Below are 12,242 nucleotides of genomic sequence, written 5' to 3' on the forward strand. Positions count from 1 at the left end.
TACTCACTGAGTAACCACCACGGGGAGTACAAGCCTGAAGTATCTCTTCTGGCTGGTGCTGCAGTAGTGATGTCAGTGGCGGTGCCATAGCTGCAGCCGCAACAGCCGCCTTACACGATGCCTGCTGAAGGATCCAGTCCTCACACCTTGGCTCATCCATTTAGTCTGTTTGACTTTAGAAGTCTTAATTTTCAAACTATTTATATAAAATATGCAGGTCAGTCCCAGGATGTAAAAGTACATGGTCATTTTCTGTTGAATGTGCTTATATTTACTTCTCAAAAACCATTTCTGTGAGGGTTGCTTTGCCAGCGTGCGTGTCAGGGTTCTGGGTGTACTCTCTGAACACCAGCTGTGGAGATTTTTTTGGAGGTATTTATTCTGACATGGGGAGGCACCATCTCTGTTTTTCCTTCTCTCACACTTCCCTGTCAGAAAGTAACATTTCACATTATCATCCCTACTTTACAAAAAGCAAAAGTTTCTGAGTAAAAGAGAAATAAAAGGCAGTGCACTTCTGGCCTTTGGACTGAAGTTCTGTCTGTGCTACAGAAATCAGATGCTAAAACAGGGCAGCTTTTGCCACTGATTTGTTGGGGTGGTTTTTTTTCCTCAGAATGCACTTTGATGGCAACTGAAGATTTATTTCTTCAGCACGATTGTGTACATACACTTGTTTTTTCTTTTGAAGGTTAACAGTCACTATTTCTTCACAGTAAATCTTTGAGAGCTTGCATACTGCTGTAACAACACAAAAACACTTAAGATTTAAGACACCAGCCTGTAGTAACTTGTCCTCAGTGTTGGCTCTACAAGTCTCTTGTTTCAGTGGTCGTGTGGTACCTGCTGCGGGGTGGATGTGTAAAGATCCCAGGTGCTGAAAGGCTCTTGGGTAGTTTATCATGCTGCGTATGTAGAAAGTAATTGTGTAACTCAGGTGTAGTTCTCTGAAGCCTTCTACCTCTGTGGTAACTTCTGTTCTCTCCATAGACATCTCTAACACCACGTTGAATTGTGTGTGCAGTGCTCGGACTTGGCAGTGAACTGTGAAAAGCAATACTTGGACTATAACAAATAGAGGGGGGATGATGGTGCATTTTCTTCCAGAAAACGTTCTGTGTTTTGATTATATTTCTGTAATAAGCTTTCAAAAGGCTGAAATGATAAGCACTAGTGCAAGAGTGAGCCTGTGAAACCTCTGTGAGACCCCTGCACTTGGATAACCACTGGAAGCAAGCTTAACTTCGTGCACACGCAGCTGGGGACACAGCACACCTGTGTGTGCACAGGCATCTGTGCCTCAGCTGTAGGCTTGGTTTATCCCCCCTCCTAATACCTGGTTTCTGGTGTTACCCTCAGTAGGGCGTGTGGGTGGCAGGAAGTTTTAGGTGCCCTGAGGTACCTTTAGGGGTCCACCCAGGGCGTGACAGGTGAGGTTTTCAAAGTGATTTCTTTTCTCTCAGCTATCACTGAACTTCATGAGGTTTTGGCTGAGTCTTTTAGATTGCCTCAACTAAACATGGCGTTCTGCTGGCAATGTTTGGATACAGAACAGGCCTATTTTTGCTATTGTGTATATACAGTCAAATGTAAACCAATATAATCAAGTGAGGTAAGTCAGGACTCAATTTAGCATTAATTTCATTCAGTTGTTGATGATGCTGTGCCATCTGCCTAAGCTTGTGTGTAATGTTGGCCATTTCAAAGTCCATGATGCTTTCTGGGTTGGAAACAAGTATGATTCGGGTTGCTGCGAAGCTGCTGGATGATGCTGTGGTGCAGCACGTGTGCAGATGCTCAGAGTGCACAGCATGTGGCAAGTGTGCAGTCAGGGGTGGTTCTATACGTTGGGTAATGCTTTCTGTGCTTCTGTTCTCCTTTATGGAGAGAAAAAACATGAGATTGGGACTGTGGGGGATCAGATTGTTACTGGCAGGTATGAGCACCGTATCCTTTCCAGATCTGAACACAAAGGCAATCACATTTTATGATAATTCCTGTATTTACTGTGTTCGTTGGTTGGTATGTTGCTTCAGGCATTAATTAATCTGATTGACTTGCTGGCTCCTGCCAAAAGGATCTTTTTCCTCTTCTGTCTCCTCTTCCTCCCCCTCCATCCCACCATCGTCTCTGTCCTTGGTGAGATGTGGGATTAGGCAGCCGCAGTGCTGGTGTCCTGGCTGCGCAGCCACATCCCCACCCCACCGGGCCTGACAGAGGGTGGAAGGGACAAACAGACGTCTTGTAGGGACAGGAGGGCTGTCCTGCGTGGCACCAGGTCTCACTCAGCTGGCTTGGAGTACTCGTAGCCTAGAATTGCTTGTTTTTCAGGCCTTCCTTGCAGTAGCATAAAGACATTGTACAATCGGAGCCTGTAATATTGCACATCTTCCTATCTCTTAGTTTAGTTTTGATGAAGAAGTAGAATCACTTAGGACACTCACACACTTGGTCTAAAACACGTTCAGATACTCCACTGTTTGTTTCCTAACAATGCTGGGTTTGTACGTGCTGCAACCCATCCTGTTCCTCACGTCGTTCCTTCACCTTGGTTTAATTGCGGTGTAAAAGCTGCAGGAGGGGCAGCGTGTTCTCTGCTTTCACCCTTTCCAGAAGAATCTTGTTGCTTGCAAACATTTGCAAAGAATAAAATTCAATTTGTTTCAAAATGGACCTTTTTTTCCTGATCATTGGGAAGAAGGAAATGTTTGGGTTTACGTTGTGTTTTAAACTGGTTAACTGCAGGAGGCAACGTGCTTGGTAAAGCTTCAGCTTCAAAGAATGTGCAGGCTCGATGGGCAAAGGCCAGAGCAGGTGAGAACCTGGAAGGCGCATGGGCCATTCAAATGGACACTCAAACGTACAGTCCTTCAGCTCAGCAGCAAGGGGAAGGTGGAGGTGCCAGTGGAGAGGATTTTGAGCTGCAGAAACATCTGCTGAAAGCCAGGCTCCCCCCAAGCCTGTTACTTTAACCTCACCTGCTCCAAGGTCCTGGTTTGGGCAGAGTTAAAGGGCAAGGAGGGAGTTCAGATGCACAGGATGAACCACAGATCTTGGTTCTTGCCAAACTGTCCTGTCCTGGTTAAACCAGCACCAGAAATGCATCCCAGTGATGTTTTTTTCATCAGTTTTATTAGGAGAATGTTCTGTGGACCAGGCTAGCCAAGGATCAGCAGGATAGAGTTTGAGGTAAAGGGTGCTGATATCAGATTTGCTGTTAGAAAGCTTGATTTTGGTGTGTGAAATGGGCCTGATCCTGCCCTGGGGCTTAAAGCACAACCCACCAGTTTCCCTGTGTGATCCTTTGCAGCCGCCTGGTTCTTTCCACAGAGCTCTGTTTGAGGAGCAGTGCCTAAATGAGGCCGTAGGATGGGCAGTTCAGGCGATGCGCAGGTAGTGGAGCATGGGGAATTGACTTTCAGACCCTTAAAGAGCTATTCTCCTACCACATTATAAAGAAATCATCTGAAATGTCAAAGCTTTAACTCCTTGTCTTCTTGCACAGCCCAGTAGCAAAGGACACCGCCTGGTCTCTCCAGCACTAAGGCACCACCAAGGTCCCATCACCTTTTCTGTCCTGCAGGAACTGGAGCAGGTTTTCCAGAGAGGAGAAGGCACCAGTCACACCCCAGGGCTTGCAGCAGGACCTGAAGCTCACAAGAAACATCACCCTGACCAGAAGCCCTGGTAGAGCCAGCATTGTCAGTCATATGGTATAATAAAACATATATTACAGGTGGGAATAAATACGATAAAATATTATAAAATATAATATACAAGATATGTGTATCTATATATGTGTGTGTGTATATATATATATAAAAACTCTGACTCCTAAACTTTTAATATGTATATATTACATTATGTAAATATGTTGTTACATATCATTTAATATATATGCTGATAGTATATAATATGTAGATACAGATGTATTATATATAGTGGGGTTTTTTTTTTTTAGAATATGTATTCATTTGTATGAGGTTCAGGAGCCATTGATAGGTGGGGGGGCATGTGTGAGCCCCTGCACCTCCCCACACGTGGTGCCCAAGTCTCAGGGCAGGTGGGGGTGCTCTTCCCTTCGCTTGGCTTCAGGCCCCAGGTTTACTGGTGCTGCAGGGAGAATTAGCCGTGCCCTTTCCCCTTAAAACTCCTCCAAGCCAATCTAGCCTTTTAATCATTTTTACAGATCATTACATCTTGGGAGAATGGTTAAAAACCCTCATTAATCCTCAGACGCCATCTGCACAGGAAGGCACTTGCTGTTATTTACCACTCTGCCCTTCACAGGCGCTTCCTGGGCAGGAATGGGGGGAACAGTGCCAGGGACCCCCAGCACACCTGGGCTCTGGGCCCCCTGGGATGCTTTGCTCTGCAGGGGGGCTGTGGCCCTGCCTCTCAGGGCAGAGTTTATTTTGTTATTCTTTGTGAGCTTTTGAGCTACATCCCTGCCAAGGACAAGCAGGTGAACAGAAAGCATTGCTCCTCCACTTGTCGTCCAACAAGCGCCAAGAGTGATGCCCTTAATGTCGAGCCTGGCAGCCAGTTCTGGACAGGGCTGTTGCCCTGGGGAGCTGGGAAGCAGCCAAGCCCCATGGGTCTTTCAGCTGTGTAACTTTAATTAAAACACGCTGTGATCACTGTTTAACTAGTCAGGTAATCCTTGGAGAAGAGTACCTGGCCGTATCTGTACCAAAGAGCTTCATCTCTTCCCTCCCACTCTGCTGTTTTCTATTTAAATAGTTGAAATGTCCTCTATAAAAGTGTTTATTCAAGTGCAGCGTTTCTCCACAGCACAAGCTGCTATTGCTTGCTGAAAACACACTGCTGTTGTGATTTAATGCAGCTTCATCTTTTATAGGGTGTTAATGTCTCTGAAATGCAGTAAACCAGAGATGCTCCACAGCCCAACCGAAACCTCGAGCCATTCGGAGCAGGTCTGCTTAATTGAGGTGCTTTTGGGATAATCTGGGCTGATTTTTCACAGGTGCTGGAGGTTGTGGAAGTTTCAGGCTGGTGTTCTTAAAAATCCTCCCTCCTTGTGGAGTTTGACCTTGGTGCCAGTTTTGGGCAGCATGAAGCATAGGTTCTGATGTCTTACACCTCCAGGGAAGTTGCCATAAAGGATGGAGTTTTGTGTTCTTTTTATAAGAACCTCCTGCAGCACTAAATTTCACACTTATCTCCCTCCCAAGCTTTCAGTAGTTAGTAAATTGCACAAGGAGGCTTCAATTTAATTGCATCATTAAATCAAACACCATAACCTTCTTATGAGATTTTCCTTCCTTATTAACAAGAGAAAAACACTTCCCTTTTCTTCCAGAAGCTCCCAAGTATCTCCAGAATCATTTATTTAAACCAACTGACTTCCCAGGGGAAAAAAGAACAAAAACCAACAAAGGAGCTGGGAAGTATGAAAGCATAAAACGCTGATTTTTTTTTTTTTAAATTACTTTATTTGTTGTGGCCCTGCTCTGGCATAGCTGCCATCTGGTGTTGCAGAATGGTGTATGAGGAAAACTAAATCTAAACGATTAGTAGTTACCAAGGGGTTGCAGGAAAACTTAACCCTGGCATAAAATTTATATACACATGAGCTGCTCTCAGTTGGAGCTCCTGTTTTGTTCTTGAAAAGCACAACAGAGAAAGACAGGGCTGGTAGGACATGGTCATCAAACCAGGCAGGAAGAGCAAGGCTTCAAAACCCTGTCTTCATGAGACTGATCCCATAAATCATCCTTTTAATATGAAATTGATTCTGGAATTATGGAAAATAAAAATCTTTAAAGAAAAAACAAACAAACTTGGTTTACATGGTAAGTCAGTTTGGGAACTACTGGGATATTTCCATCTGGCATCTAGCTGTTAACTACAAAAAGACCCAGAGCTCATTATTTCCAGACACTTTGTCCTCTCCTAGGCACCTCCCACCCTGTGATTTTATCCAGGGACAGAAACACCTTTTTTGCTACATCTAAAAGAACCCAAACAAAGAAAAGTCAGAAGGAGAAAAATCTTGGTATCACTTCTAATGCCCCAGTTGAGATAAACTACTACATATTTATCATACAACAAAAAAGAGGTAGAGAATGTGGAATTTGGCAAATAATGTTTTATGTTAATACAAAATGAAGTCTCTCCTTACAGAAATTACAAAGAAAGAGGAGAACTGTGCTGCCTGAAGAGCTGAAACATGACACACACTAGTGGCTGTGAGCACAGTGATGAAACATTTACTGGTATCTCACTCTGTGCCCTGTTCTCTCTATTATTCAACGTTACAACTTCTTCAGGCAACTCAGCAGCTCCTCTTTATCCATGTGGTATCCACTCTTCTTCCATTCCTCCCTCAACTGCTGTAATGCTGCTCCAATCTCTTTTCCAGAAGAGATACCCATTTTTCTTAAATCGTGGCCACTAACAGGGAAAGTAGGAACAGTCCATTGCTGCATTTCTCTTAGAAGATTCTCTTCTCCTTGGTATTTCAGAAGCTCACAGATCTTGGAGTTTGTATTCGCCTCCCTAGACTTCAAAAAGGAAAAAAAAAAAAGAAGAGGATTTACTATGAAACAGTGGGAAACAGCTCAAACTGTGCTCAGCTTTGTCTTACTCCCAAGACATCTTATCAGGCACCACCTGAAACATACCACAACTGTGAAAGTTGGGATCTCTTCTGCCTCACAAGATTTAAAACACAGTCCTAACTTGGCAGCTCTCTGGGAGATTCCTGGACACCTTGAATTCCAGGTAACTTCTGTTTCACATAAGCCTGACTTCTAAATCCAGTCAAGAAGTTGCTGTGGAACACAAGCTGCTCAGAACTGCTAAAAATACGGTGGGTTTTTTGTTTGAAATAAATTTCTAAATAGTATTTTGGATGGGAAAGCAACCTTTTGAACCCAAGTAGAAATGTCAGCTGTTTATCCTCTTGTAAAACTAAACTCTACTGAAGGAAAAGGATCTTTCTATCCCAAAGTTTCTGCTTTGTGTTGCAGAGATACATCAGGATGTTTGCTCTCACAAAGGTTAATTTCTGCTCCCCTCTGCAGAGGAAAAACTGAAGAACAAACAAGAGAACACCTTCATTAACAGGAGCAAGTATCAGTAAACAGTACAAAAAGATCCTCTTACAAAGTCTGGCTAATACTTTTGAACTCTTTAAGGTCCTTCTCTTCCCATAGGCACTATCATTGCTGCTACTCTGTACAACTGGAAACTGGGTTCACTGTGACAAACAAAATAAAGCCAGATGAAATACACTCACATCCATGATGAAGTCCTGGTAAGGTCTGAGTGGTTCTGGCCCCGCAGCTCTGGTCAACTCTTGCCGGTGCTTCACCAAAAAAAGGCCAAGGTTTTTTTCTTCTTTTGAGATTTTCAGCCTCAGATCAAGGTTTGTGACATCATCCTTCACCTTGAACAACGATGTCAGAACAGTCATGGGCTTTGGACACAGATTTGTAATATGTTTAGTGACTCTGTCAAACTCCTCTAAACTTCCATCAAGTGGCAGTCCTAAAGGGATACACACAACAAGTGCAAGGAAGAATGTTAGTAAGAACAGGGAACAAACTGCAGAACAAAACCACCCAATTTCTGTCTGAATAAAAAGGTTTCTCTCCCTTTGCTCTGCTGTGGGGTTTTTTGGACATGAATCAATCTTCATTTCACTTTACCTACGTATTGGGCAATATCCAGCTCGTACATCAGTCGAACCAAATGATTTACGTGGTTTCCAAGAAGAATCTTTTTCAGTTCCACCCAAATCCTTTCTCCTGATATTCCAGCCAAACCTTTGGCATTTTCTTTAACAGCTTGCAGTGTACTAGGTTCATGATCACCAGATTTTTCTGCGATTCTTCCATAAAACCTGCCCCAAAAACAAGCCCTCTGTTAGACTGAGAACAGTTATTCCATGTATTACCTTCTACTCAGACAATCAATGTCATGACACTTAAATATTCTGATTTATTTCCTTTACTCTAAAGGAAACTTAACAATATGGCAGTTAGAACTCTTTTTACATCACTGATCTCTTTTTACACGTTTCTGAGACTTTCTGCAATGCTTACTTCATTTTTTTTTTTATCTAGGAAAGGCAAAACCTAGTACCTGAAATATCTTAAGATTCGTAAATAATCTTCCTGTATTCTCTCACTTGCCTTTCCTACAAATCTGATCTTCTTGTTTTTCAGGTCTTCGTATCCATTAAAAAAATCATACAGCATCCCATCCAAACCTAGAAAAAGGAGGAGGAAGACTATGAATGGTCAAAGAAGGTTGGCATAATTCAACATGCTCACCTGAAAAGACGAGCAGACACATTGTGTGATTTGAGCTGGTCTGCCAGATCATCCTACAGGTGTGTACAGACCTTGCAGCTGACAGCAGTACAAACAAACAGCGCTGACACAGCCCAAAAGGAGTTGCACTGCCCTTCAGATTAAGCCAGTATCATCTAAATACTTGTTTTTGATTAGAACTTACCTAAAAACATGGAGTTGACAGTCAGATCCCTCCTTTCAGCATCTTTTTCCCAGTCAGTGGTGAATTCAACCTCCGCGTGTCGCCCATCGGTGACAACATCTATTCTGAGAGTAGTAATTTCAAAGTTCTGTTCGTGGACCTGAAAACCCCACAGACAATGTTACTTCAGCACATGAATATAAACAGAAAAGCTGTGTATTTTTTCAGCCTCAGGGTTATATCCAGTTAGTGCTCAAGCTGGACACATGCAAGCCAACACATACCGTGTTTTCATGCAGAGCAGACAATCAACAAGCACCTGAAAATCACTCATTTTCTAGCTAGCCTGCAGAAATGCTCCTGCAGAGGACAGACTAAGAGGCAGAGGAAGCCAGACTTGGGGAAAATCCAGAGCAGGAAATACTTGGATCAACTTCCCCACACTGCCTGAACACTTGGGCAGCCTGTTATCTTCTCTAGTGATGACACAGCAGCACGACCAGGCGATGCAGAGGTAACATGCATTAAAATGCAGTGATTAGGTGAATTCTACAAACAAAGAGGAATCAGAACTCTGCACTTTACAGCAGGGAGGGTCTCATTCAAACTCTTGGTGTGACACTTTAACAGAGAAGGAGCATGCTGCCAGTTTTCAGTTGGATACGCTGCAGACCTGCACATCCAGCTAGAAAAGATCGAGTCAGGAGACAAACCAACCCTGGCAGTGATGGTCCCGTGCTTTTCTCCCTTGTTGTTGATCAGACGAACACCAGCAGATGTGAACATTTCCTTCATCTCTGCTGGCGTGGCAGTAGTGGCAAAGTCTATGTCTTGTGGTGTCATTCCACTCAGTAAATCCCTCACAGCACCTCCTGCTATTCTCAGCTCATAGTTCTTCTTCTCAAACAGTTCTGGGAAGGCAAGGAAAAGCACTCTAAAGTACAAACCACAGCACACTGCCAGCCACAACTTACCTTTCCACTGGAGACGATCACAGATGTTGGAACATGGAGTTAAATACGCAGTAAGCAGCACGTATGGACAAAACACACCAGTCAGGAGCACAGCCCAGCACCCAGAGGATTTGCCAAGTCATTTCTGAGCTGTTTTTCCAGTGTGCATCTCATAAGCGAAGCACTAACAGCCTGCTGATCGACTGAGCGACTCCGGGCTGCGGAGCGTGTTTCGCAGTTGGGAACCCAGGCGGGTTAAGCTCACTCCTGGAAGAGCAGCGCGAACCGCGCACCCAGGGCTCCTCAGGCGCGATCCCCCGCGCAGCTGAGGGAAGCCCAGCCCCGCCACGCCCCCCGAGGCATTTTAAAGCCACCGGAACTGGAGCTGAGCCGCCGGCCGCCCCTCCACGACACACCGGGCCGCCCTCGCCACGAAGGCCCCTCTCCGCTTCCCTGCCCGGGGCTGCCCCGCAGCAAGGCCCGCATTCGCCGCCCCGACGAGCGCTGCTCAGCCCCGCGGATGCCCGGGCCCAGCCGCCCCTTCCCGGGCCGTACTCACCCGCCACGCTACGGAGCCCCGGCGTGAAGAGCGCCTGGAACTGAGGAGACTGCAGCTTCATGGCGGCCGGCGCTCGGTGCCGCAGGCGGAGCGGCGGGAACAGCCGCAGCCCGGCCCTGCGGGGCAGAAGCAACAGCTCAGCCCGCATCTGCGGAGAGACAGCGACGGGGCGCGTCAGCCGCGCCGGCCCGCGCGGACACCGACCCCCCCACCCCAGCCGCCGCACGGTGAGACCCCGCCCGTCCCCTCCGCCTCTCCCCGCGGGCTCAGCGCGCCAGCCCCCCGCACGCACTCGCGGCACTCCCGAGGAGCGCGGGCGGCGGCGCCAGGCCCGACCAGGCGGCTCCTGCCGCTCCACTCTCCGCGGCGCTGCGTGATGAGGTCGGCGGTGCGACGGGAGTGTAGTCCGCCTCTTCCGGGAGGGCTCGGCCGGAACCAGGGGCAGGGCAGGAAGAGACGGGGAGGGACAGGGCAGGGGGAGCCGGGGAGGGCTCGGCGGAGCCGGGGCCAGGGCAGGGGGAGCCGGGGAGGGCTCGGCGGAGCCGGGACCAGGGCAGGGGGAGCCGGGGAGGGCTCGGCGGAGTCGCGGGCAGGGCAGGGGGAGCCGAAGAGGGCTCGGCGGAGCCGGGGACAGGCAGGGAGAGCTGGGTCGGACTCGGCGGAGCCGCGGCCAGGGAAGGGGGAGCCCGGTTGGGCTCGGCGGAGCCGGGGGCAGGGCAGGGGGAGCCGAGGAGGGCTCGGCGGAGCGGGGGAGTCGGTACCCGGAGGGGTCTGGGCGGCGCTGGTGCTGAGGGCCGGGGCGGGGCCGTGTGTCCCGGCGCAGAAGGGCCCCGCACGGGTGGATGCGGCGGAGCTGCGGGCGCAGCAGCCCCCGGGTGTCCGTCCCGCTTGACGCGCAGCGCGGGGACGGGGTTGCGGAGGGAGCGGAGCGGCGCCCGGGCCGGTCACCGCGGGTTCAGCGCGGAGAGAAAGGGGCTCGAAGGGGAAAGGGAAACGAAACGTGTGTCGGTAACGACACAGCCCTGAGGGAGGCGGCGGGCTGGTTACCGCGGCTGAGGCCGCTTCAGAGTCGCGTTAACCTTGGCAGCTGCGGGGCCGCGTCCCCCAGCTCGGCCGCTGGGCTACGCGGAGCCGCGCGGTGCGGTTTAGGTCCCGGTTAAGCACCAGTTAAATACCAGTGTAGATCCCAGGCTTCTGTTTGCCAGCCTGGATTGATTCAAGGTGTCTTTGTGGAAATGTGTGGAACAGAGAGGAGCACCAGGGGTTTGCAGCGTTTCTTCCCTCCTCAGGAGTGTGACATGAGTGCTGGGTGGTCACCGACCTGTCCCCGAGTTCGGGCGGCGGCACGTCCCGGGGAGCTGCGGGTCTCCCCGGCCCCGCCCTGAGAGGGTGCGAGGGACCCGGTGGAGCCTGAAAGAGGAGCTCACTCACACGGGGGTTAACTGGGAGTGTGGTTCCCTGTGAAGTTGTGAAGGCTGAATAAAGCTCTTGTCTCAGCAAAAAGAGAGTGCTGCAGTTTCTTGGGAACTGGCCCAGAGCCTTTCAGGCGCCTAACAAATGAGCGTGGCCCCGGGGAAAGGAGGATGCCTCCAAGCACAGAGGTTTTTCTGGGGAATGAGCTATTAAAACACCCCCTATCTCAGGTCTGTGATAGTGCAGTCAGGCCTGGGGAAGAACATCACCTTTTCTTAGCCTTCCTTTTTCCCCTTTTCTTGTTGTGTGATGACTGTTTCTTATTAAACTGTTGCACTATTAGAAATTATCTCTTTTCTACAGAAGCATTTGACTGTCTGTGTCAGAGCTCCCTGCCCAGCAATTAGCTGTTTGGTGAGAGATACAGTTTGGCCAGACCTTAAGAAATCACCTAATTTATCTCCATGCCTGATGGCAGGATTTAATTACAACTGCCATCCTGGTTGATGTTTGTCTGTAGATGCCCAGTGAGAGTTTCTTTGAGTCCTGCGGTGCCTGCTCTGCTCCCCCCCATCCCCAGCACTGTGAACCTTCCCTGATACCTAATCTGAATTCTTGTTATCTTCTAGTCCCATGAGAATGGATTTGGAGAGCATGTGAAAGCCTTAACATGTTACATTTCTGCACATCTTCCCGTAACCCCTTCCCTCACTGGTAGTGGTCAGGCTCTGGTGGTGTCCTCTGCTGTGCTCCATGGCTTGCTTAAGCGCAGAGGCTCAGCCAGACGCAGGCCCTGTGAGCAGAGGCTTTATCAGCGCCCTGCAGAGCGGAAGGATTACTTCACGTGTCTT

The 12,242-nt window shown here is 48.3% G+C and overlaps 1 protein-coding gene across 2 annotated transcripts; it reads right to left on the reverse strand.

Moving 5' to 3' along the window:
• Positions 1–6,090: 6,090 nt before the first annotated feature.
• On the reverse strand, positions 6,091–10,333 carry TRNT1 (tRNA nucleotidyl transferase 1). 2 transcript variants are annotated; one of them, XM_084269402.1, is made up of 8 exons: positions 10,271–10,333; positions 9,979–10,126; positions 9,184–9,377; positions 8,488–8,626; positions 8,113–8,239; positions 7,677–7,870; positions 7,265–7,515; positions 6,091–6,527 (listed from the first exon to the last, which is right to left on the reverse strand). In XM_084269402.1, the coding sequence occupies exons 2-8, from the start codon at positions 10,124–10,126 to the stop codon at positions 6,279–6,281; spliced, it is 1,302 nt and encodes a 433-aa protein (XP_084125528.1). In that variant the 5' UTR covers positions 10,271–10,333; the 3' UTR covers positions 6,091–6,278. The 2 variants fall into 2 exon arrangements, with proteins under 2 accessions (XP_084125528.1, XP_084125529.1); XM_084269403.1 differs by having other exon boundaries at positions 6,349–6,522.
• Positions 10,334–12,242: the final 1,909 nt, after the last annotated feature.

Source organism: Gallinula chloropus (genome assembly GCF_964237585.1).
Source record: "Gallinula chloropus genome assembly, chromosome: 12".
Lineage (NCBI taxonomy): Eukaryota > Metazoa > Chordata > Aves > Gruiformes > Rallidae > Gallinula > Gallinula chloropus.